Source organism: Drosophila tropicalis, unplaced genomic scaffold (genome assembly GCF_018151085.1).
Source record: "Drosophila tropicalis isolate 14030-0801.00 unplaced genomic scaffold, ASM1815108v1 contig_393, whole genome shotgun sequence".
Classification (NCBI taxonomy): Eukaryota; Metazoa; Arthropoda; class Insecta; order Diptera; family Drosophilidae; genus Drosophila; species Drosophila tropicalis.
Window position 1 is genome coordinate 82,448 of NW_027172855.1, and position 27,847 is coordinate 110,294.

General features: G+C 34.7%; 1 protein-coding gene across 2 annotated transcripts; it reads right to left on the reverse strand.

The window, feature by feature from the left end:
- Positions 1-15,413: 15,413 nt before the first annotated feature.
- Positions 15,414-26,311, reverse strand: Sytalpha (Synaptotagmin alpha). Of its 2 annotated transcripts, none has more exons than XM_068284624.1 (6): positions 25,857-26,311; positions 17,926-18,115; positions 17,479-17,857; positions 17,177-17,411; positions 16,621-17,118; positions 15,414-16,560 (listed from the first exon to the last, which is right to left on the reverse strand). In XM_068284624.1, the coding sequence occupies exons 2-6, from the start codon at positions 18,111-18,113 to the stop codon at positions 16,376-16,378; spliced, it is 1,485 nt and encodes a 494-aa protein (XP_068140725.1). In that variant the 5' UTR covers positions 18,114-18,115; positions 25,857-26,311; the 3' UTR covers positions 15,414-16,375. The 2 variants fall into 2 exon arrangements, with proteins under 2 accessions (XP_068140725.1, XP_068140724.1); XM_068284623.1 differs by having other exon boundaries at positions 17,479-17,860.
- Positions 26,312-27,847: the final 1,536 nt, after the last annotated feature.

Consider the following 27,847-nt stretch of genomic DNA (forward strand, 5'->3'; position numbering starts at 1 on the left):
TTACAGGTTCAACACTCTTCTTATTTGTCCTCCTTACAGTCCTCGGTACACTTGTCAGTTGCCGTGTCAGCAACATGGAATTAAACCTATTCAGCTCTTTGACTGAGGCGTCACGAATGAAAATTCTTTCACATACTGTAGAAAGGAGAACTGAAATGTCTGGCCTGCAGAAACCAAGAAATTTCTGTTTTCCACTCTTTATCCCCATTCCCTCTCTACCTCATGCTGACACTTAACCCCCTCATAGGTCTCCTACTACTGCTGTCGCTGACACTTTCAATCAGCTGCAAGAAAGAAGTGGAAGCACTCCCGCAGCAAAGTCCCAAGTCCTTGATGACAGCCATAGCCACCATAACCATGGCCAATGGGGAAAAATGGAGCTCAATAAATGTCATTACATTGTCAAGTGCATATTAGCGCCATAATTGCGCCGCGTGAGTTGAATTTCCTTTCACCAGCAGAGAAAGCAGTTTACTTCACTTGCTTTGCGAATGAAATCTGCCGTTATTATTTTTTTTTTTTTTTTTTCAGTGTTTTGCAGAGATTTCTATAAAAATTTGACAACAAATAAAGAAATCACAAGACAAATTTGATCTAATCTAACAGAAGATGCCATTTTAAACCCTTTGAATTCTGCTTAAGATAGTTCACAATTTTTATTTACTTGTACTTTTTATAATTTATGCATTATAATTTCTTTAAGTGCTTATTCAAATTAGATCTAAGCTCCTTATGGTCATGGGGATAGTTTTCAATGTCAATCAAATTCAAATTAGGCACACAAGATAATAGCTACAAATTTCTACAAAATGGTAAATTGACTAATAAAATTTGTCTTTAGGCTTACAATTGGTAAATAGTTAGTCCATTATAATTGTAGCATACTTCTTGGGGCAGTTGCCGTGAGCGTTTTTAACAATTAGCAGCACATTTTAAACCTAGTTAACACTGGGCACTCATTCAATTTTATAGCATTTGTGCATCATTCTTAATGAATTATTTAATTTAATTAATGTTAACAATAAATATAAAACAAACCCATATATAAAATAAGCAAATGAACCCAAAGCCAATTAAAAATTGTCGGGACACAAAAATCAACAGTAACTTAAATCAACAAGGAGAAAATGTTGTTGTTGGTAATTTTTAATGGCCATAGGAGAAACTTGTTAAAAGACTGCAACAAAAAAAAAAAAAAAAAGTAAAATATGCCAAGTCTGTTGACCCCACAGCCCATTCACCACTCGTCTCTGGTGCTGGTTCGCACATTTTCCATTTGAGCGGTTGCAGACCCAAACAAAATTCAAAAAGCAAAAACGAAAAATAATGCACGATAACTTCTTTGCCACGCCTTCAGTTTGTCTGCGGTCTTCTTGTTTTACCAATAACATCGACCTACAAAAATAAAACAAAAAAATGAACGAAAATCAAAAAATTATCATTACAATTCTGGCCTGGGAAATCTCTTGGCGAGCGGTGGTCACGCTCTAGTTATATTTAGGGAGGAATTTCCCTTATTGACTCTTTCCTACTCTGAGCTATGTTTTTTCCCTTGGTCAATTCTTTTTCAATTTCTAGTTTATTTTCAAGCAGGCGATAAAATTGTGTGGGCGTGTCTTGGCAGCTTTTGACCAGAAAATATTAGTAGAATTTTCATCTCTCTTTTTTTCTGCCATTTCGTTTCCATTTTTGGAGTTTCGATGTTTTATGGCCGGTCCGGACACCACTGGATTCCAGAGGTAAATGAACTTTTGTTGCCAAAATCCAAATCGAAACGAAGATTTATATATTCTAACAGCTAGAAAATTGATTTAGTTATCAATAGTTTATAGGGGAGTTTCTAATATTTTGTATATCAAAACCAGAAAACTTGATTCGTCACAGTTGTGTTTTGATTTTCAATTCGAATGTTTAACAAAATTTGATTGAATAAATATCAGGTAGCAGACAATCTGTTTATTTAGATAGCATGAATGGTTTCCAAAACTGTAAAGAAAAGTCAAATGGTAACCAAATACTTTATAAAACTGTTTTTCGTTTTAGTTCAAGTGGCCCGTTTTATAGAAATGTAAACTTTATAAGGATTACAGGTCATTGTATATGTACATTTTATTTCTGAAAATGGTAAAACATCCTGTGTAAGTTAATACTTCCCTTTTTTAGAGCTAACTAGGAAAAAAAAATTCGTGTACATTTTCTTTTCACTTTATGTAAGATATGTGCCAAAAAATTTATGACTATCGACCAAGTTAGCAAACATGAAAGAAAAAAACCTATAAAAAAAAAACACCCAAAGTGAAGAAAAAGAACTAAACAAAACACATGGCAACATAACTTGGCATCATTTGGATCCGTTTGCGGAATGGGTTTGTGGGTAAGAAGAGTTAGAAGATACAGGAAGAGGTCAAGGGAGGCAAATGTAGACATATACAGAGATACATACAAAAATATATGGCAGTAGATCCGGACCAGTTGTGAGCTCTTGAACTTTTAGTGCACTTTGTTGCCCATGTTGTTGTTGTTTTTGTTGCCATTGTCGTTTTGTTTGCAGATTTATGTTTTATGGCCAAAAAGTGTCTACAATTCCTATTGGACATGGTATGGGCCAGGGACTAGCTCTAGGTTTTTGCTTTCCTCTTAATAGTGAACCAGACACAACAACAGTAAAAAAAAGGCAGTAAGGCAACTCATGTCCAAGTCTTATGTTAATGTATGAATGTCCGGGAAAAGAAAAAATATATATAAAAAAACAAAAAAACGACTCAAATATGTTAACCCAGAAAAGAAATCTCTCAGAACTCAGGTAAAAGGGCTTAGTTTTTTGTCTGGATGTTGTTCAAGCTTAAAGGTCAAGATCAAGTCAAAATAAGATGAATTGTGCAATATAAAGGTTAAGAAATTCAACAAGATAAACCGTAAGTTTAAGACTGCAGTAAACTTTTTCAACTAAGAATGATCTTAGATTCTGATATTATAAGTCCCAATTTCTATTTTTAAACTTTCATTGATATCTATTTTGCCTATGGACTGAATGGAGAAAACGATTTAAAAGTAAACATAAAATGCAAAAAATAAACAACATAAAAGAAAATAAGCGGCTTTTGAAATATGAATGAAAGGAATAAGAATCTTTATCAATTTCAATAATTTACCGACCAAAAATCCATGGCTCAGTCATTTTATATTGTGCTCAAACAGCAAATATTTATCATAAATATATATTTGTGAACGGTTGAAGGACTTTTGTTGGCCCTGTCTCTGTCATACACACAAACACACACACACACAGTCTTTCACTCACTCTGTAAATCGTGTAAACTGTAACTGTGTTACAGTATCCTTGTTATCCTTGTTGGCCGTGTTGCTGTTGCTGTTGCTGTGTTTTCACATGACTTGGCCGCGTGGGCGTCGCGATAAGTTAAATCACGATGCGCTTACAGCTACAACCAAAACATGAACTACAAATTGTTTAACACAAATCCAAATCGCATGGGCATGAAGTTTGGTTGGGACCCAGAACAAGGTACAGAGGGGCAGTTGTATGTTGTCCTTGTTACTACTGGCAAATGGGGCGGTGTTAGGTGTTGAACCGATAACAGCAACTAGCGACAGTTTTGGTAGAGAATTGAAAATAGGCAGGTGTCTGTATATGTGTGTGAGTGTATCTGTGCGCGTATGCCATTGTGTTCAGATATGAGATAAGATACAGCAGCAAAAGCCATGAAATTGTTAAATTGATTTGCTTGACTTCGCACTCAGTCTCTGAGTGTGCATAAATAGTGTGAAATGCAAGCGCTGGAGCCACCTAATATGTGTCAGCTGTCGTTGTAACCAGTCGGAACTATCAGTAGCAGATCCTACGCTTGGTGTTCTCTTGTTTCGAGGATATTTGGATCTAATCCAAATGAAATTCATCACTCTAACTAGCCCCCATTGTAGCCAATTTCAGTAAACCATCGTCCCATTTCATCACCTCTTCTCTTTGGTGAACAGCATCTAGAAATCATTGTCACATTCTGGGTCTGCCGACACGCCTTCAGTTGCTCTGCACTCTGAGCTTAGTGCCACAACCAAAAAGCGCGCCACCATTCTGAAAGTAGTGATCAAGGGAAGGGAAGTCCATGGCAGGGGTCTGGCATTTCCCGAGTGAAGCGATTTGTTTGCATGTTGCATGAGAAACTCACAGCTATAGAGAGAGAGCAAACATGCCAAGTCGTAGCGTTGAAAATCTTAACGTGATTTAAGCATCATCATGACGACGATGATGACGATGATGGAGATGATGGTAATGGAGGAGACCCAGAGACATGGAACGCACAACGCAAGGGGCAATGAAAATAGAAGCCTCTGCAGCTGCTGCAGCTGACAGAAGAGTGCGCATGAAAGGAGGAGAAGAAACAAGTAGGAGCAAGAACTACAAACAGACATTTGGATGCCTGTGCCCGCACAATTGGCACGTCGCACACACGTTGAGATGGGCGTCAAAGAAGGCGTGGCATATATTTTGACAATGGTCCTAGGCCAACTCGAACGCAACTCAGAGAGATGTGAATTGCTTCAGTACCCCTAATCAGGAACAGCAGCGACAGCAGCAACCACGTTACGCCACGATGACTTTGATGTACTCAATGTTTATGTGAATACTTCTCCTTGCTGCCGCTGTCGATGTCGCTGCTGCTGCTGCCGCTGCCACATGACCTCACCACATCTCCACATCTCCCCTTTTCAGCCCCACCTACAGTCGAATTGCACGTGACACAAATAGGTAATTGCACTGTGGCCAAAAAGTGTGACAGCAATCTCCGCAGCATCTCTTCGCCACTCGCCACTGTCACGATGCAAATGGTGTAAATAAGAGTTTGCTCTGTTCAATTTTCATTCTAAATACTTTGAATGTGATCAATACTTTATGTCTATTAACCAAAATTAATATTGTAAAGCTAATTTTTAGTTCGGGTCAGCTGTTTGCTAAAATTGAAGAAAACAGAACAAAATGGATAGATATGTGTCAGCATTTGGATTAAGTGTTGGATTTCACTAAAATTGACAAATTTATTCTAGTATTAAAGTATAAGTAATTTTCCCAATCAGACAAACGTAAAATTCCAAAGTTATTTCTTCAAAACAAAAGGAGATTTCTAAGGGGTATTTAGGTGTGATTATCTCGAATATGTCATCCAGAAAGATTTTATAGAGACCAGAGATCTTAATTTATATTTCCAACACAAAGTTCAATAAATTCTGTTGCAGCCCCAAGCAATGTTCAATAAATTCAAAAGTACTGTATTCATTAATATGTAATTGGCTATTCTGATTTAAAAACTCTGATTAGAATATTCCCCACTTATGTCTTATTTGAAAGAAAAAATTAGTTAGAGACACTCTTTAATGAATTAAGTGATATCTAAGATGACAAACATTTTTCACCCAGGCCAAATAAAATGAATTTATAATTTAAGTTCATATCAATGTTAGATTATGTTTATGTGTTTTGGTGTAGGAAATAATCTATAATCTAATATGAATATTGAATTTAAAATTGTACTTACGTATGCGTATTTCATAGTATTTGAAATGATAGAAAAGAAATTTGTGTCAATTACCGCTGGCCAATTAAATACACTGAAACAAATTATATTTGACTTGCAGCAATACTCAAAATTTGTTGGTCGTTTTGCTCAAACCCAATCAGCATATTTAAATTGTTTTGTGTTTGGTGATTGAAATGCATGAAGTACGACAACGTAAATAGGACAACACACGAAACTAGTTAGAAGGACACACACACACACACACACATAGTCACATTTCAGCAGATAGGAGACGAAACAGTACAGGAGATGGCAGGACAAGAGACAGAGAAGGACACATTGGCAAACATGAATTTTTACCATGTCGGTTGTGGCTTTGCATGTGACAACAGCCACACTTTAATGGCTCCAACAATCACACACACACACATACCCTCAATGCCATTTCCAATCGGATTTTTCCTAGATAGATCGATGCTGGTCAGCAGTTTCATTTTGATTGTACGATTTTCTATTTGGCTGTACATTTTTTTTTTCTCCTATTGTCTCTGTGTATTTTTTATGTCTCTCAGCCACTGAGAGAACTCTAATTGCTGGCCAACGACAACTCTACACACCACTATCTCTCCCACTTCTACACACACACACACACATATGTACATATATAGAACACACTTACGTAAAGGTGCCCCCCAATGTTAGGCATATTTTTTCTTCATCCCGTCACAAATCGTTTGGAATATTGTTTTTCTTCGCTTTCGGGTTGGATGCCCGAACACTTGAAGCTAACCGACACAAAAAAAAAGACTTTAAAAATGTTTTTTAATTGGAATTTTGTAGCAAAATGACGCATATTTTTGCCATGGTTGTTGCTAAGGCGATGAGTAGAAAGCAAAACCTGTTTGATACTCTCATATCACGTATTCAATTTTGGCGTTTCGCCTGCAGTGTCGTGCCATGCCGCTATATCCTGGATTGGGCAGCATATTGAAGTTTCAAGTTGGTTTATGAGTGGCTTATGGAAATCGCTTTATGACTATCGAGTGGCAGCACAGAAAACTGGAATTAGTTAACATGAAAGTTTAACAAACCATTTTCAAAAATCAGAATTTATAGTTATTAAAGAAACTCGTTGGCACAAGAGAGATAAAAGTTTAATGATAACCTTTTCATATATCATTAAATTTAATCATTTTTCTTGGACTAATTTCTTTAATTTAATTTCACTTTAATGTTTTATACCCCAAAAACATTTAAAAATGCACACTAAAGACCAAAGCTTATCAATTTAAATATTAATTGTTTTGTCAATTTTACAATTTGCGAGAAATTTTTGTTGTCGCTTATTTTCTCAATCAAAGTCCAATTAAAGTGACACGACAACAATTTGCCTAAGCGGTATTGGTTTACAATTATAAGAAATGTTAATCGATTAGAAGATTTAGAAATTGGAATATCATTTATTGTTTTAATTATTCTTATCTTTAATTGAAATGTCTATTAATATACACAAAGAAGAAAGACAATAAATTGTTTTGCATAATAAGGACACAATATTAGCGAAATTACACTTTTCATTTAATATCAAGACAAGACAATGAAAAATGTTCATGGATGACATAAGCAGCAACCGTAACTGACCTTTAATTGGAACATTGGCTAGACAATAGCCATGTGTTGCACCCCTATATGCAGAGTCTATGCCAAAGTCCACTAATACTGAGTAAGCAAAAGCTTTTCAGCTGTCAAAAGTCGTTTGAAACAATTCGCAATGACAAACAAATATGAAGTAACACAAAGATTTGTCAGATATCCCACAACATGTAAGCTAACTAAAGCAAACACAAGCTGAGAGTAGATACATACATACATACATAAGTGTATGTATGTAAGGTGCTGTGGGTGATAGAATTGGGAGTTGAGGTAGAGGTAAAGTTGCGAAAATCTTCAATGGGGGAAAACTGCTGACAGTTGCATAAACAATAAACCATAAAAAAGAGAAGAATACTCGGAGAGAACGACAGCAACGAAACGAATGCGGTCAGCATCAAAACGTAAAAGTAGCAAAAGGAAAAAAAAAAGACCGACATAAAGGAAACTAGAACTATTACTAGCAGCTAAACATGCACAAGGATATATGCCCCCGTTTACACATGTCCTCCCTCCTTCTCAATTCTGATTTCAACTCCGACTCCGTTTTCAACTCCTGCAGCTTCTTTCAGCTAAAACAACAATGTGACATTTTTGTTCCGCTTTGACGACAATTTCCCTCGCGGCACAGACACCGCACGGCGAATGCAAGTGCAACTTAACGATACAACAGGAGCAACAGCAGTAGCAGCCATGGAAACTACCAAAAGAAAAAAGAGAGAGAGAGAGACAAGGCGAAAACTTTGGCCAGGGAATGTGTCTTCCACTTCGTCCGAAAATTGATTGTGTAAATAAGAAAACGAAAATGTCGTTAGTTTACGTTTTCCGCTGACAAGCTTTTTTCGAAGGCACAGAAAAAATTGTAACGAATAGACCAAAAAGCAAGAAAGACAAAGAATCCATTGAAAAAGAGTAAAAACAAGTGGACAGAAACAACTAGGCATGACAACGACCTAAGCTTTCTCTACATCAAGTAGGATTTTAGCATTAAGTATTTAAGTCGCAGGAACTAACCAGTAATTCTCAGATAAATTAAAATTGTACTCACACGCCTTGAAATATCGTATACAACGCAGTCGATGATAGGCCAATAGATTATAGTCTCCTCTCTAACGTGCTCATCTTTAGCAAGCAGGTTGTACAAACATGCACTCTATATCTACACAGGAACGTACTTTATTCCAATAATGTCGACCTTGCTCCTCTTTCGCTCGGACACAGGGTATAATAATGAAATTTACTCGTTAGACAATTCCAACAGTTTATGTGAAAAATTGATATCAGTCGAAAGTGAAAAAAGCATAAGACGAAATGGCAAATGGCATGAATAATGAATGGATAAAAATGCAATAAGATTAAAAGCCAAAGACAGAAGGAAATAAATGAAAAATTGAACACACCGAACAAAAAAAAGATCTGCAATATTCAAACTTTGCAAATAAGAAAACTCTGCTCTTCCTTCTGCAGAAAAACACAAAAATGGTAAAATAATTTAACTATCCCTGTGGTGTTGGTTTCTGGGGTTTGTGTTCATTTCTCTCTCACTGATTCTCTGACTGCCGAGTGAAAAATCTTTTCATGTTGACTGACTTTTTTTAAAAAACTTTGTTTTCTGGTCTGGCACTCGTTAGCCGTAGGTCAAAGTGATTCCCCAGTATATATGTATATAATACTTGTATGTTTTATATATATACCTCAATTTATATATGTAAGTTTGTAGATATGTATTCTTACTTATTTGAACTTAAAGCAAACTCTAAGAATGTTTCCGTTGACGGTAAGCGGCTCAAAGCTGAAGCCATTTTGGCGCCACCAGCCAACTAGCTAAACTCTTGGCAATAGTTCAAAGTTTCCTTTTTCGTAGTTTTTTTTTTTTCCTCCTTTTTTTTTGATTTTTTGATTTTTCTCTATCAGCAGCTACTTAAACCAACTGCTCGTAAATTGAATGAAGGGCGCATTTTGATTGAAAAGGAAATTCAACGTTAAACTTATAGACACGTCCCTTTCCTTTGGGCTCTCCTATCGATTTCAGGGCTCTTTTAACAGCTAATGTAGCAATGTTCTCGCTGTTACTCAAAATCTCTATTTGTTTGGCATTCCTAGTGGATTTATCAGTCAATGTTGGCAGAAATTAGTTAAGGGTTTGTTCTGAACTAAACTTTCTTTCCGCTAACTTGGTCAACAAGTATTTCGACAGATAGGTTAATACATAAATACTTTTCAAGACTTTAACACAGAAAAGTGATTGATCCCTAAATTATGTTCTTAATTTTATTTTTAGTTGATAGTGTTACAATATTCGCAGACCATTAATTGAGGAGTTTAACGCTAACACTTAGTCTAATGCATAATGGTTCAAAGTTGGTTGTAAAGTCGTTATTTAGAAAACTAATTATTCCACAGAACGTGATGGGTGGGTTTTTTTTATCGATGATCTAATTTAATAACTTCTTAAGGCATTTGTCGGACGTTTTACAGGACATTGTAGGTTAGTTTGAGACTGGCTAAAACCAAACTATTTACTATAATGAAATCCAGTATCTCACATAATAACGACTGACGGACATAGATATAGTTGAAAATGGTCGGGGAACGTTCCTGGAGTGTACAACGTTTGAAATACATTTGATCCAACTGTAAATAAAAGTGTATTGAATGACAAGTTTCCTATACCATTTTGTAAATAACTTACTCTGCTTCTTCTCCACTGTCCATCGAAAGACTCAATTCGAAGTGCTTTATGGATTTCATAACAATAAAAATGATTAAATATTCTGCGCTCCATTTCAATGATTTTCTGGGCCATCAAGATATTACTTAACATATTTGAACATAGAAAGCACATACATAGTCCGATTATGAAAATGAATGTGCAATTCTGATCCTTGTAAAACGATGTAAACAGATAGATAACGCAAACTAAGAAACTAGTTTCCTGAATTAATCTGGTGGTATGTGATAGCCAGCCAAGTTTTTGCATTTTCTGACGTAATATTAAAAACTCTTCCAAGTATTCCAGGCAAAAGGACAAGTTTATTTTGTCGTTTGGTGGGCGATTTTTGAGAAAGCTTTCGAGGCTCTTGATCAAGTGAAAATGCCAAATCATGGCCTTATCACAAAAGTAACAAACCATCATTCGACGGCCACAGTACAAAATTTGATATACGATTCCCATTTGATTGACGGCTACTGTTATAGACACTGCCAATGAAAGTATAAACATTATCAATTCACGAAGAAATGAATACACAAATCTTGATTTAGGTATGAGAACTAGTATGCCAATCAGTTGGCCCTTTGTTTTCTTAAGTTTTACCAATCGATTCAACAATTGACATATATTTTTGGCCCTGAAGACCAAAAACCATCCATAGCCGAGCACACCGAGTTCGCGGATGATGAAAACTCCAGATGATGTATATTGTAAAATGTAGAAAAAGCTCCAAGGTCTATTATTATCCATTTCCAAATACATACAAGTAATGACCACAAAATTGTAGGGCCAAATTATAAAACAATGAATTACTTTCACATATAGGTGCCAGAATTTTGAAATCACAAAAGTTTCGTCCTCGGATTGAAAATGAAAGATATTAAAAGCGAGCAATTTGGTTATCCACAACACAAAAGGCGACATTCTTAAAAATTATGTCAAATTGATTGATTAACTGCAATATTAGGTAGTTAGGCTTATATTCTCACCTATGTGTTGTTTCAAGCGTGTCAATGGATAAAAAATTAGTGAAATTACGGTAAGTGTTCATCAATTTATAAATATTGGAAATTGCAAATGTCTATGTACTTCCATATATATGTACATATATGTGGGGTTGGATTGGCAACGCCGAATGACCAGACCACCTCAAACAGCTGTTAAACGACGGCGTGGCAAGCGATCTATATGAGACGGTGTGGCAAGCGACCCACAAAAACGACAATGTGGCAAGGCTGCTACGAGACGAGAAAGAAGAACTTTTTAAAACGAGCCAACGACGAGAACACGTGTATTAAAGAAGTATTAAAGACGAAAAAGAAGTAAAGAAGTTTATTAAAAGAAGTAAAGAAGTGTTAAAGACGAAAGACGTGTAAAAACCTAAAGACGAAACAATTACCATTCAATTCAACCATTATTATAGTTATTAAAACCTAATTATAATCTAAAATAAAACCTATTATCATATAACTAAATATAAATCAAACGGGACTACTTATTTCTACGGAATCGGAACCTAGTCCCACATATGTATGTATATTCTGTTTATGCGAATCGTTGTCTCGTCCAGTGTTGTCATCAGTTTCTAGGTTTATTGTTGGAAGCAAAAATGCTACGAAATTGCTTCGATATGTTTGAAAATTAAAAAAAAAGTTTTGATTTCAAACAAAAAAGTGTATTTAAGGAAGCAAGAACTACCAACCTGTCATCAGCAGCCTTTGCTAGCCACACCACAATTGTCGCTCTTTTAACACTAAAATCAGTTGCGAATTGCAACTAGATGAAGCCGAAAAATGATAGCATAGCTTACAATTCTTGTTTTTCATAGTCCGGAAAGCAGATTAGTGGAGTAAGCTTTGTAAACTACCGTTATTGAAAATATATGATTGCATTATCTTAGATGATTATATTGAAATGTTATCAAATTTTGTTTTTAAATAGTATATTCTCGCCTCGAACCATTGAATTAATCAAAATTAGTGCGTTTAGCTGGACAGGTCGAATAAAAAGAATGGGCTTACATTTTTCTGAATAATTATAGATATATTTAATATTAATAATTTAATATTGTTCATACATAAGTTCTATTTATTAGGATACACCCATTGCAAGCTACTTAGAAACACGCCATTGACAATTACAAAATCCAATAATTCGAGTAATAGAGTGTGCCGCATATAGAGATAATTGAAAATTGTGACAGTGCGTTCCTCCAGAGAGCATTGTTTTAAATGCATTTGTTCTAACTGAAATAAATGATTCCATTTTAAATTCATCTTGATTGTTTATCATTTCATAACCATTTTACCTTTGTAAGCATCCATTTACGAGTGGTACATGGAAGTCGAATTCGATTTACTATTTCATGCATATACAAGTTATTTAATATTTTGCGCTCCATTTTTATTATTCCTTGTGCCATACAAATAATCCTCAATATTCTTGACATAAGCCGGCAACAAACAGACATTCCGAGAATCTTAACTAAACTTAAAGTCTGTTTTCTGACAAACGTTATGCAGGAAAAGATAAAGAATACTCCAAAATTGACTTCAATTATCAAACGGAAGGTATGAGTTAAAGAGCTAACATATTGCATATTTTGACCTAGCAATAACAACTCATCGAAATATTTGAGACAAAGAGACCACTTAACTTTCCTTCGGGGCAGATCAGTTTCAAGATATTCATCTAGTTCTTTGATCAGATGGTAATGCCACATCTTTGGCCACATCACTGAGATAGAAGGCAAGTAACAGACGTCCACAATACATTGTGTGAAATAATATTCCACCTATATACAAGGCCGAGAACTTTATAGATACTAAGAAAACAATAAATTCACGTACAAATTGAATTAACAATCTACGTCGAGATATATGCACTGGGCCAATTATATATCGATGGGTTTTATTAAGTTTGATCAATTGATTTAATAACTGGCAAATATCCTTCGCTCTGTATACTAAAAACCAACCGCAACAGAGCACACCAAGTTCACGAAAAATAAAAGTTTCGAAACACATGTACTTCAAAATGGATAAAATATTGAAATTTTCTTTTTTTATGACGAAGACACACATAAAAATACTGATGATGCAGATATATGGGAAGATAATGTAGTAGTGAAAATACTTCACATACGTAATTTAAAATTTTGAAACCACAAACTTTTGTTCCTTGTAAATATAATTAAGAACATTAAGTGCTAGAAATTTAGTAAGAAATCGAAGGCAGACCGACATTTTAATCGAGTGCAACGTTTTCTAATGTATTGGTTAAAATGAACTGAATGGAAAACCTTTTTGCAAATAAGTGTAATTATGGTAATTGTAATAGCAATGACTTTTACTTAATGGGGAGAATATTTCATTAATCCATTTCTTCCGGTAGTCCCCAATGGATTTTCTTCTCAACATTCAGAAAAAACACAACTTATTTCGGCGTTTGATCTTATACTTATGTATTCATTGTTAGTATTTTCTTAATATTTAGTTAAGTTGTTATAAGAAAATTTACTGTTAAGGTTAAATATAATCCAAAATATGCCTTTGGCCTTAATATATGTATGTGGGTCAATAGAGGGAAAAGCTCTTTCGATAACTTGTTTCCATTCCATTCCATTCTTCAAAGATTACTTCAACTGTTCTACGACTTTTACCTTGAATCTTTTTGGCCACATGGCTAACTACTATGCTACTTGTGATCGGGTCAATTAATGTTCTGCATTATTTAAAATAAATAAACTTATATGACAAAATCAAAATAAGACACATAGATTTATTAAAATAGAATTACAATTATAAAATATAATTTAAAAAAACTTTTCACCATGGGTAAATCCAAACTAGACTCATTAAAAGCAGACCGTTCACAAAAATAAAATCCAAGATTTCAAGCAATAAAGATTGTCTTAAATAAATGAAATTGAAAATTGTTTGGGAACGTTCCTCCAGTGTAGAGCGTTTGATTGCCATTAGTTCTAACTAAAAAAATTAAAAATATGTTCAATAGTACTCTCAAAGGATGCATTTTTATTCTAAATACCATTACCGAAATTACTCGTTTATTTCGAAAAGCAGATGAGTGCCTTAAAAATCGACTAAGTTCATGCATATACAAATGATTGAATATTCTTTCTTCGATTTTAATGATTTTCTGGGACATATAGATGATAGGCAACATTCTTGAGCTGAGCCCACAAATGATAAATCCTGAGAACAGCATTGTGTCAGTATCCGGATTTCTAGAAGTCTCTACGAAAACATAGCAAGCATATACCACGAAGGTAACTTCGAGAATTAATCTAGAACAATTAGATATCCAGTTAAGGTGTTGTATGTTGCGACGAAGTTTGCATAAATCTTTTAGGTATTCTATGCAAAGAGTCCACTTTATTTTCTTGTGGATAAAACGATCCTGAAGAAGTTCATCTAGGCCTTGGATTAGGTGAAAATGCCAAATCGTAGCAACGTCAGTAAGATAAAAGGCTAACAATAAACGTCCGCAATACAAAAGTTGAAATAGAACTCCTCCATAAATATAAACCGAGGTTCGCACGGAAACTACAAATAAAATAAATTCTCGTAGAAATTGAGATATTAAACTGTAGCGAGACAAATGCACTTCGCGACCAGTAAGACGACGGTATGTGTCACTAAGTTTGACTAATTGATTTATCAACTGACAAATATCCTTTGCCCTGAACGCCAATAGCCAACCGAAACCGAGTACTCCGAGTTCGCGAATACAATAAATTCCAAACGCAACTTGAGCCATAATATATACTATATCCAAGATTTGTAATCGAAGTAAACGTGACATGCCCATACCGGTCAAGCAGATATAAGGCATAATTACCAAGCAGTAAATAAACCTTACATAGAAAATCCAAAATTTTGAAATTTTAAATTTTTTCTTTTTATATTGATAGTGAAGGACGTTGCAGCCGAGAACTTTAGTCAGCACTTGAAGGCAATGCAACATTTTGTTACAGAGATCAATAGGTGACTGGCTGAGAATGTTCTACGAATGCTTAAATGATTAATTTTCCTAAGTGTGTTAACGGTTAATGGTAGGAAATTGTTATTACTCTACTTAATCCAGAAAGTTTCATGGAAAAATTTTAGATATTTTTACATTGAACAGGCAAAGTAATAATTAGGAGTAGATATGAAATGGTGCTGAAGCTTTTCGACCCATAAAATTTATTATTTCTCCAATCAATATGCGAAATCGATAAGTACGGCTCACTTAGAATACAGTGTCATATGTCAACCTTGACATTGAAAATGTTTGGATTTGGTACCACATACAGCAGAATAGAATAGAAAAGCTCGAAATACTCCAAATACGAACTCGAAATACGCAACAAGGTCGATAGTGAGCTTCATTAATAATCCGAGGATAAGATATTCTACAACTACAACAGACATACAGGATTAATGTAACATACGGAAAGACAATAAAATCAATTATATTTAGAGTGAAGTGCATTTAATTTTAAAACACTTTTCAACTTATTTTTCAATCTGAATTTTATTTTAAGTTTGTATATATATTTCAACTACAGATAAATATATTGTTTACTACATTTAATATGAGAATAGATTTTATACGATTAATTATTACATCTGAAAATAATTGTTTTATAATTCATATTAAATTGTTCACTTTAAGTAAAATTAATTCAAACCTTTTGTGCCCTTTTTGCCCTGAAACCTGAGCCAGTTGAAAATTCAAGTAATACTATTATGAAAATCTAAACAGAATACTGGAGAATATAATTAAACTTATTCTTCAACTGAAGAATTGAAATTAAGGGTTAATCTAGAAGAATCAAGGTAAAATACCACTTGCCTTAGAGAATTTTTTTTAAAATGTTAGTTGTTAATGTTTATTTTTGAGTGCCTTTCCTATTTCTTGTATGAAAACAGTTTTTTTTAAAGGCTTTTTCCAACCTTAAACTCTGTCTCTCTGAATCGTATATTTGCATTTCTTTCAATAACTCATCATTTAGAATAATTGACATGAATTTTCAAAACTTTTGAAAGTTGTTAACAAAAATATTCCTGCTATTGTTTTTTGTTATTAAACCTAAGCCAAAACCTGTATGCACTTTATGATTCCAATATTTTGCAAATGAACTATTATTTAATAAATATTTTATACTTGTTTTTGATTATAATTGATAACAATTGAAAGCACATAGAGTTATATTGTTTTGATATACATAGATGCTTAATATTGTTTTTTTGTATTTATCAATTGTCCATTGACTGCCAAACTTGATCTGCCTAACCATTCTTAAAAGGTATCCCTGCACATATATTTCCGTTATAATTGTTTTTAGCCACGAAATTCACAAATTGAATCAACATTTGATTATGGCCCTGTTAGCGGGCTGTTAACGGACTGTCAGCCAGCTAACCAGTTTAGTCCAGACACAAACTTCTCCCAAAAACATGGGGATGCAAAAAGCTTAGTTCTTGTTGGTTGCTGTCTTGGCTGTTGCCGTGTTGGCCAAGTTATTTGCCGGCTCTTGCAATGGAACCCATTGTGCAGTAGCATTTTTGGCCCGAAACATTTCATCAAAAAAGATTTTTTCTTCACAGCGAACATCTGGAGAATTGCCTATCAAAGTGCGACCCAAAATTTCACTAGAACCTAAGAAGAAGAATTTTAAATTATAACTTGAAATTGGTATTTGATATTTGTTTAGCTCACCCAATAGACCATCATGGACCACAGTAAACTCCAACACACAATTTTTCAAAGTCTCTTTGGCCACATCGAAGGCCAATGCTTCATTGTAGACAGGATTCACAGTGTTCCTTTGTACACCGGTCTTGCGTTTCTTCATTTTCTTGCCACCCGGTCCAAGCAGTGAGACCTTTATGTATGGATCCGAAGAGTTACGAGAATCGTCTACAATTCTCAAATTTCTAGCCTTGATCAGAACCACCATCAAGCGTTCAGCTGAGGGTAAATAGGCCAATGATACCATTATATCACCCAAATCCACTTTCATATCCTGAGCCGATGCCGATGTCAATGGAGTCCATAATTTCAATTGCTCACTCAGATCCAAATTAGCCAAATGCAATTTGGTGCCGCCAATGCAAACATGACGCGAATAGGCATCAAAATCGTATAGCAAAATCTCGATAGAACGTTTATCCAACACACCAGCCGAAACCTCAAAGATGAAATTCTCATCGAAAACTGCAAGAAAGTAATGTGTTATGAAATTCTTAAGTTTTTTGTTTAAAGAGTTGCTCACCTGGACTTAAAGTCTTCTTGTGTATGCGAGTTTGCCAGAAATTCTTTTTATCCGGTAATAGACGAATCTTTGCATAAGGATCGGCGGTGCCACTAAATTGTCGAGGCTGTAGATTTTGAGCTTCCAAGAGTCGAACGTTCAGTAAACCTCCAATAGGATCATAGCCTATGCTGACATGTAAATTGCCTTGAGTTTCATTTGCCGGCAACGGAGACATTGCCTTGGGTTGAGAGTGCTAAACGAAACAAAGAATTGGCCACTATTATTTTTAGTTGTTTCTAATATTTGTTAACTCTACTCACACTTCTATATAGGGTCATATCGATTTTGGTGTGATCCAATTTAGCATTCATTGATGAGACCCGCGGTCGTCCTGGATGCATGGCCAATACAACATGTTTATCCGAACGGGCTATTGGAACTGATGTGGTCGAGCAATAGGATAAAGTATTCGATTTCAAACTCCCAGTGGGTGATGTGGGTGTTGGTGGTGCCGATTCATCCTGAGCCACGGCATTAGTTGCTGTTGTTGCCACCGATGCGGGTACCCAAAATGCCGGATCATTATCTTCCGATTTAATTGATGTGGGGCTAAGATTGCCGCCATTAGTTTTATTTCCTCGCGCACACTCATTAATATTGTCCACATTATAGCCGACAGCGCCAGATACTAAAGCTTGTCTGCTAATTTGATAATATTTATTTTAATTTAAGAAAGCACTGTCACATTTAGTAAGATGTGGTTTTACCTTTGCTGGTCTTCATCTTTTTCGCTGGCCGATTCCAAAAGATTTTGTTCAAACCAATTGAGACGGTAACGCTTTGAACAGGTTGTATAAAGAGCTGCTCCTACGGCAGAGACGACCAAAAATGATACCGATGCATAGACACCGATTTGTGCCAAGGATATATCCTCCTCTCGTATGACTATATCCATGACTGTAAAGAATGAAGATAGATTTGACATTGACTATATTAACTACAGTTACTCGCTTTAATTACAATTTTTGGAATCTCCTTTTAAAACATTTTAGACATTGATCAATGTGCCATTTGCAAAAATTTCAAAATTAATTAAACTGCTTTTCCTACGCATAAATTTTATGGAAGAAAGTTTCAGTTGGCTGGCTGCCTGTCTTATCAGACCCGAAACTGTCAGAAATGTGAAATTAAAACTAATTTCATAAATTTTTTGTGCGTCTGCCTACACAGATTCAGTTATTCACATAACCCACCGCAAAGGAACATAAATCATTAAGTAAAATCATTGTGTGGCACCCGACATCCAGAGAGAGATATCCCCTTTTGTACCAAAATAAATTTGAGGGCAAATAAAAAATAAGAAAAACCATCCAAATGCGAACCCGGGTACCGAAATAAAAGTTGGTGTAAATAAATAATGAGCACAAAATAAATTGCACAAAAATCAAGCATAGAAAAGGAAAAACTTTGGGGGCAGGGCGGTAGGTTGGAAAAAAAGGGAAAGCAAAACTCAACTGAAAGGTAGGCAGCATCAAATTAGATACTAATTAATTAACAAGTTGGCAATAAATTTCTGTTTCACTGTTTAAACAGACGATGAGGGTGGCATTGAGGTGTTTTGAATTTCCATAGCCTACTTTCAGGCCTGTTTGTTCAGCTAATTGAGGACTCAAGCGAAGAGCGTAAGGCGCCTTTATGGCAATTTTGCGGCAGTTGATGCTGCCTAACCTTAACCTTACACTTGGTCCACGTGCCTGGGGTCAGAATTTAGCTTAGCCCACCTTTAAGCCGCTCAATTAATAACCAACACAATGCCACAAACAAGTTGCGGGTGTCACTGGAATGCTAGACCAAAGACAATGGCATGAGGTTAGCAACTCTGATTTATTTATAAGACCTGAACGTGGCTAATGAAAGTTTTATGGCTAGTTTGGGTGTCATTAGGCTAGGTTAAGATGTTCATATGTTTGCTCAAAGTTCATGCCTTGTAATTGAACTATACTTTTATGAATTTTAACTGGGAACCCAAGGAGAAAGGGCTAAGATAAGAGACAGAAAAGCCTAATAGACTATTGTTAACTTGACGAATAATATGGTCACGTTTAGTTGAGACATATTCGAAAATTGCAGGATCAGAATTATAAAACTTTATATCCACCTAAAAGTTTTATGACAAGTTTGAGTGAAATTCTAGCTTGGGGTTGATGACATTTTTTTAGCTGAGTTTTACGCAAAAGAAAAACTAACGAAAAATTATTTGTTGAATGTGAAATTCGTTTTTGCATAAAATCTGATCGATTTTGCAACAACAAAGCATGCTTTGCAAAGAGAAAATATTACAAACTTTACGTTCTTGTTAAGTTTTCACTTAAGATTTATCAGTTATTTTCAGTTGAATTAACTTTGGCAAAGCCAATGACCCACTTTATAGACTTTCATGATGGAAAATTGTCGTGTCTTCACCTCACTTCATACATGTCAAATATGCCAGATGCCTGAAAAATCTGCGCACCTTCAAAAACCCACAAATTGATACAAACACACACACAGGCACGGGAAGAAAATGCATATGTGAATCACACATGAACCAATCAATGTCAAATTGGACAGATAGTAGGACGACGGCTCATCAAGCGACCTACCAACCAGCACACGCCTCTCGTTCATTCATTGAATTTGTTTTTTTTCCTACAGCGTTTCGACGTTATCCCTTGACATTCACTTTAAAGAATTTTTTTTTGCAAATGCGGTTGCCGGGCTTATTGTGGTTTTGCCTGTTCTGTGTGGGTTAAATGTATTTTAGAGCCCTTTTAACTGTCATATATGAATATTGAATTTATTTTGGCTTGTGTGCCGAGGGATTTATTACAGTTGCCATAAATTTTAATACAAAAACCGCGCTTCAGCTGCCTTTATTTGTCGCTTTCTCTCTCACTCTCATTCTGTCGTTTGTCTATCTATTATCCGCTGACTCTGGTTATTTGGTTGACTCAGTTGGTTTAATAAATAATTTTCAGGCTTTTATCGGACACATTTTCACTTTTTTCAGCTGAAAGCTTTAGATAAGAGACAGCACTATTTCCGCTAATGTGGCGCAGCAAAGTCAAGGGCAATGACTAAAATTAAGTTTATCTAATCGATACATAACAGCATGGTTCAATGCCTCAATGTTCGCAGTCTTTGTCGCTGATTTTTATTCGGCTTCAGCTGGCAATTTCACAAGAACGAAATCAGCCAACAATTTTTTTTCTTTTAAATTTTTAACGTTTTCTCTCTCTCTGAATCCCTCTGAAAACCAACAAATTGCACAATTGCTGGTCGAAATTATGTTCATTAGTCTAATGAAGTGTTCTTGTTGAAGTAAAAGGACGAGCACGAACAGACGCCCTGTGTTGCCATTGCTGTTAACTTCACTTGACTGTCCTTTTGCCCCCCTTGGTAACTAACTGTCCACGCCCAGCTGTGCATTAAGAAGGCAAGAGCAAAGGAACAGAAAAAAGACCACCAACGAAGTTGTGCAAGTTGGCTTTCAAGTTAATTTTCAGTATACACTTTCAATTATATGCAAAGTAGAAATTGTATAAAATAGGGGAATCCCATAGCATTTGAAAAAAAAAAGTGTTGCCTACTCCTGAGTGTTGGAGTCTGTTGCCTACTTATACGGGCAGATTTACTGGAAATTAATATTTAGTTCTGTAACGGGTTTTGCATGAAGTTTAAAAGATTACGCATTGAAATTTATTTCCGCAAACAATTAACATTATTAATGAGATCATTGTTATTGAACTTTGTCTCTCTCTCGCTCTCTCTCTTCCGAAAAACTTTACATTAATTCCGTTTAAGCGTGTCTGATTTAATATGCATATGGTTGGTTTTGCAATTATCTGGCGTGAACATGAAGCTACACAAGCTTATCTGTTGTTTTCATTCTCATTTCTCAATAACTGGCATCAACTTCAGCACTCTTGATAGTCTCCTAGGTAACTGAAAGATGTCTGAAACTCAAAATAAAAAAAGCTGTATTAAGTAACTTGCATTTCCAGCAGAAAATTATTCCATAGAAATAACAGTATTAATATCTGTTCAAGTCTGAAATAAATCATTAAAAAAATTTGTTATTGGAAACTTATGTGGACAGTGGACATGAAATTGGTGGAGAAGGTGACGAGACTTGAATCATAAAAACTATTAAGAAAATTTTCCATTTATTTTACTTTCAAAAACTGTTGTTGAAAATTGTGTGGTTACACAAGCTACTGCTTGGAGGTATACTACCCCCTTTAACTACAAAAAGTAATGGGTATTGTCATTGTATTGCCTAACAGTGATTTTACGCTTGTTTCCTCTCGCTTACGTTGTTATCCTGACTGTATCCTAGCCGCACTGAGTAGACAAACTTCGAGGGAAAAATAATTAGATTACGCCACTGAGCCAGTCCGTGTGGCTGGACAAGTTGTTGACCGAAACAAAAGCATCAACAGCAACAGCAATAGCAACATCAACGACAACGACAACAACAACGACATCAACTGTAGAAGCAATGGAAAAATTGTGTATTATGCGTAGGTGTGGAAGCAACCTTCATATGCTTTCACCCATTTAAAATCCCTAACCTCCAGCTTCGCTAACCTTGCATGCCTTCAGATGACCTCAAATCGTGTATGATAGAAAGAGAAGGGGAGAGTATACAGAAACAACAAAGTTGATGGATGCTCACTCCAGAGAGTCAAACGAAATGGAGTCGAGGTCTGGTAAACAGCCATCAGCAATTTGTAATAACCAACCAATGACACTGTTCGAGGCGTTACTTTGTACATCATTTTCATCATCATCGACAATAGCCAAGGGCGTAGCGAACAGATGCTCCTTTTTTGCAGCTTGGATGTTGTATATCCTTTGATGCATAGCAGCAAATATGTCTTAAGCACTATATGACTATAAATAATTTGCACAATAGATATTTTATCTTAAACCAAGAGGTCAAAAACCTCTTATAAACTAGAATCTCTCCCTTTGTCGTACTCTGTCATTTTCATCCACATGATGACAGAAATTATTCCCTGATTTATTGTTGAAACAAAATGAGTCTAGGCATAGCTCTCAACATGCTAGCCTATTATTACTTGGTCTTCCAATTGTCTATATTTGGGTTGTAGTTCTTAAAAGTAAAAAAAAAAAAATGAGCGATGCTTTCAGTTTTAAATGAAGCTGTCAAACAAAAATAACACAAGAATCATATGAGGTTTATTTATAAATCAATAAGAAATTTAGTGAATCAAATTTTCCGAAAGTTTAATGTTGAGAGGGAAAGAATTACAAATGTAAGTACTTGAGACCCAAAGTCTTAAAGCTTTGACCCCTTGTATAAGATACCAGCTAAGACCATGATATCCACTGAATAACTCACCATCATTAACGTCAAACAACATCATTATCAGGCATTCCCTTTGTTAATGTCTGTTGATTATCGGGATAGTTGCCCATTGGCTTCGTCAATAGGGGAGGAAGATAATCAACATAATGACAACAATAACAACAACAACAACAATAACAACAAAAACCTCATGGAGGCTGCTGTTTTAATTAGCCATCAATGGGAAATATTTATAAACCAAGAAAAGGAAATGTCATCAGAATAGTTGCCCGAATTCAAAGAATTTCCTATTAAAATCCTTAAGGGAAAAAAACATATGTCAATTTAGCCAGAAGGCAGGAAAGATAAACATTCCATTTTCATAAAGTGACCCGAAAAGTTATGTCATTCAGCATAAAAATAAATAATAAAATTCTCATTAAAAGAGTAGGGCAAGAATTTCATAAATTCAAAGAAGGTATCGACCCTAACTTTGCATCCTATATATGTAAGTCTTTATTTTATAGATCAACAAATTTGCAAGAAAATATATTCTATTTAGAAGATTTTGCGGTTTTGAATATACTCAAATAACACTGGGTAAGGAATAAACATGGTGAAGACATGCTTTATTTTTGTCGTTCTGCTGTTTGCACACTCAAAAAACCAACAAGAGGCTAAAGAACAAGTGTGATATTAATAAAACTTGTAACAAAAGATATGTAGATGTCATCGGGGGTGTCATGGGAGGGGCTCAAGGGTGCAGCACCTCAACAAATGTTGACTGCTTAAGACCGAAAGGCCAAAGGACGCCTGAGCTGACTTTTTTGTGGTCCCCCCATTCCTTACCTTATATCGTAGCGATGCCAATAACTCAACAAGTCGACAAACATGGCAAGTTGATGCCTTGTTTTATAGCCACATCAATGTTGGTAAGAGAGAATGAGACTCTCCTTGTGGCCAAGGGGCTACGCCTTAGTTTGCATTAAAAATGCATTAATCTTTGGACACGTGATAAATATTCATGACAAGAACAAAAAAACAGCACCTATAATGTATGCATGTTTTTTTCTTTTTAAATGCAACCAGTTAAAGATAAAAGGATGGAAAAGAAGGCCGAAATCGAGTATAGGTCGGTATGGGGTCGAGGTCGAAGTTGAGTTTGAGTTTGAGTTTGAGCATTCGGTCTCGTGGCCATGGCCATGTACTTGTATATTGTTTCAAGGGCGAGGCAAAAGGATATACACAGCATATGAACCAAGTTGAGGTGAATTTGAGTTTGAGTTACCAGGTTAAACAACCTGCGGCTAAATGATTTTTTCCTTTTCGTGTTTTTCAAATTTTTTTTTTTATCATTTCTTTTTCTCTCTCTCTTTTCCGCTGGCAACTGGCTTATGGCCCATGTAAGCAGCTAAATTGGAAAAGAAATTTGAAACTGGCTTTTAAAGGATCTCTTCGCTTGAGAAAATAAACACCGACACACGCAGCCCCATAGATTGCACACGAGGGCTGTTTGAGTAATTTGTAAAAGGGTTAGATAGATGAGATTTAAGTCAATATTGATTGACATTAAAACAGTTTTCCATAGTAAACTCATTTCATAGAATAGAATTTTATTCAAAAGTGTTTGTTTTAAAGATTTAAACTTAAAATCGCAATAAATAATTCCAATATTCGTCTATTCATTTGAAATTTCAATCAACCCTCGCAACCAACTTGGTAGTCTCTATACGGCAGTTAGTAATTAAATTAAGATATATTTGCTTTGAGGGAATTTTATGACAACATCAACAAATCTTTCATATCCACGTGCGTATACACAACTCATATACTCATGTCACATGTGCGAACACATATCTCATCCATGTACATACATATACATACATATATGTGTACCTATACTATATGTATATGTTCGCATATCGTATGAATCAGTAATCAAGTGAAAATTATCACAGCGGCAGGTAAACAATTTTCAAATGCCATTAAAAGATGAAAATTTACCAGCTGACAATGTCACATAAAGATAAAAATGTTGAAGAATATATACTACGGCTCCATAATCTATATTTATTTTTCATAAACATTATAAGCAAATAAAAATACAATCTCCATTTAAATAAGGCCATCAATTTTAAATAAATTTTGAATGCCAACAGAGGGAGAGAAAGAATACCTACTTATATGCAATGGACACAAAAGAATGCAGATTGAACAATTGATTAAGTAATATTTAATATTTTATGATTAAAGTTTTTCTAGCAAACAAATTCATTACCACAGTCTAAACTGTGTTTTTTTGGGCCAATAAATTAATAACTTATTAATATATTCATTTAAAATTGTTTATCCAAAATAATTTGATAACTAATTACTTAACCACCACAAAGTTGTGTATTGCAGTGGAGTTGACTTTAATTGAATTATTTTTGCCTTTTAATAAAAACTTTTCATTCTTAATTAAATTCTTATTTTCATCGCTTTTAAAGTGACCCTCAGAAATATGATTCCCTTGATAAAACTTGTCCATGTCAGAGTAATTTTTCAACATAAAAGTTGCATGAAAACTTGTTGGATCAATTTTGTTCCTTTTTTTTACTTTTTGCACACATTTTTAGTACCTACAATTTGCAGAGTTCCTTTTGTTAAGCTAAAAATCAAAACTTTTTGCTTTTTTAATGAAGCGTGAAATTCAACAAATTGAAAGGTTCCTTTGAGAGAACGAAAATGGGTGGGATTGTGCGGTGGGTTCTTTTGTTCTTACTTAAAATTTCAATATATATGTGAAGAATTGTGAAATAATGGAACAGTCAGTTGATTGACAAGGGCAACGCTCCTTGCATCGTTAAAGACTTTATTCAGCAATAATAGGAATAGAAATAGTTTTATAGATTAAGTTATAATTTTTGGCCATTAAGAACGAAATTCAATCAAATATATACATTTGAGAAATCTTATAGTACAGACATTAGTTTAGATAGTTTCATTTGGAATGTCAAACTGCTAAAATTGGGAAAGTAAGAACAAAATAGCTTCAATGGCTTTTTAGCTTCGAGTTGTGGGAACCCAGTTTGCACAGATTACAAGGCTGCAATCAGTAAATATTTTTGATGAAGTTCATTCTAAGTACACTTTCTTAAAATTTGCTTAATCCAGGAATAATCCAAAGGCAAGGAGTCGTAATCGAGTCATTACATATGCTTAAGTACTTCAACAAGCTTTCCCCCATAATCTTTGTTTGAACACAATTCCAACCAATTAAATTTAAGCACAGGAATGCCGTCACACTCGAAAACATAATTGCGACTTAATGATACTCAACCTGCCAGTTCCCTTACCACTTACCTGTTTTCGCTTATTTACACAAAACTGTCAACCGCAGAAAAATGCTTTGAATGTCTTCCTGGTTCCTTCTTTATGGGCTTTTTTTTTTTTGTTGCGTTTCTTCCTTTTTTCTTTGTTTTTTTGAAATTCTATACGCAAAATGTGGCAGCAATATGTTGACACAAAAATTTCTCAAACACTCAACGTGGCGTATGCGCAATATGCTCTATATGCTGGCTTAACATACGCATAGTGGTTTGGTTGCCTTCGGATAGAACGGTTTTGAAAAGCAATTTCCTGCTTACGTTGACTTTCATCAATTTTTTAATTCAATTAGCCTTTCTCGATTCACCGTAAAGACTTGTTGTCCTTTCATTTAAACTGTGTTTGTATGAAATTTAAGTTCTTTGCTTTTTTGTATCTTTTTATATTTCGTTTATTGTTCACGCGTCTCGGCAACTTGGTCGAACCATTGCTGGAACTCGACTAAGTTAGATGTTCGCCAAAAATTATACGCAGTTGCCTTCAAACATACACGGATACTTTTACACACACTGCCACACATACGCACACATTTAAAAAATTCAAGTTTCGCATCCTAAAATTGATATAAGAAAGTTTGTAAAGGATTTGAAACAATTTTTTTAACCTAAATTATTTGTAATTTTTGCTTTGTTAACTTTAGTTTCATTTTAATTGCTGCAAGTAGGAAAAATACATTGTAATTTTTTATACATTTTAGTAAAACCGGCTAAATATTAAACAGAAAAGTAGTATAGTCGGTTTACGGTATGAAAAGCTGTTAATATGCCAAAGCTTAAACATTCAACAGCTGGCTGCTTAAAGCCCCTACCCCAAAGCCATTTGTTGCTTATGCCAAAAGCTTTTGCTAAAAAGTTTCAGAATTTACAGTTATCTTTGGCGTTGCCACATAGATTCAGAAAGATTTTTCAAAAATAATATTTAATTTTGGAAAGTCGTCAAAGTAAACAGAAGAAGAAAATCCAGTTTTAGTGTACTAAGCATTCCTTTTCTAGAATGAAAGTTAGAAGGACATTTTGAATCAGTTGTGGTAATTCAAACAAAAAAGAACAAAACTGTTATTTTAGTTCATACTTCATATTCAAAAATTTAAAAAAGAACTTAAATAATGTACCTATAATTTCATTTGTACACAGTATATCAACCATAAATTTATGTGGCTCAAAGGACTTTGTTTCTTGAAAAACTTATTGGACTTTCTGACGAATACGACTCGACGATATGGCTGTTTTTTGACAACTGATAAATCTACTCTGTTGAAGAAAGATAACCCTGTTCAAATATCCAGGGTGATGCAATAGCCTTGAGCTTGACGTCAGCTTTTTTGTTTCACGTCTTCATCTAATCCCAAAGTCATGGGAAGATTGAAATTTTTAAGATTGAAAGCTGTGCAATTAGTCTCATACTTTGAAAATTAAGAATAGGGAGAATCGTTGGGAAAACGAATTCTTAACAAACTCATTAAGTTTTGCAAATTCGGTAAAAATAAAATTATATGAAATTTATTTTAAAACAAAAATATAAATGTAGAAATTAAATTTGAAATATTAACTAATAAAACGCTTCCACAATATATGTAGATAGCTCTTAGTTTAGGGAAAAGAAACTAAAATTTCTGTTGCAATTGGAATATTTTCGTTGATTTCACATTTCGCGAAATTCCAATCGAAATTTAAAAAAGCAGAAAATTCTGGTTTAACACTTCGCTTGTCGAAATCAGCGTCATAACCTCTATACGTAGGCTATGAAGTACATAGTATATACCAAGAGTACAAAGTGAAAATATTAGATTAAGTTCACAATGGCGTTTGTTCCTTCTTCTTTTTTTTTTTTGGAAATAGACTTAAATTTTTGATAGAGATACGAATCACACGAGCCACTACGTTATAGCATGCTCATTCATTAAAAATTCATGCAAAATTCTAATTAGATTAATGTTTGGCAAATTTTTCAAAAAACTGATAAACCCA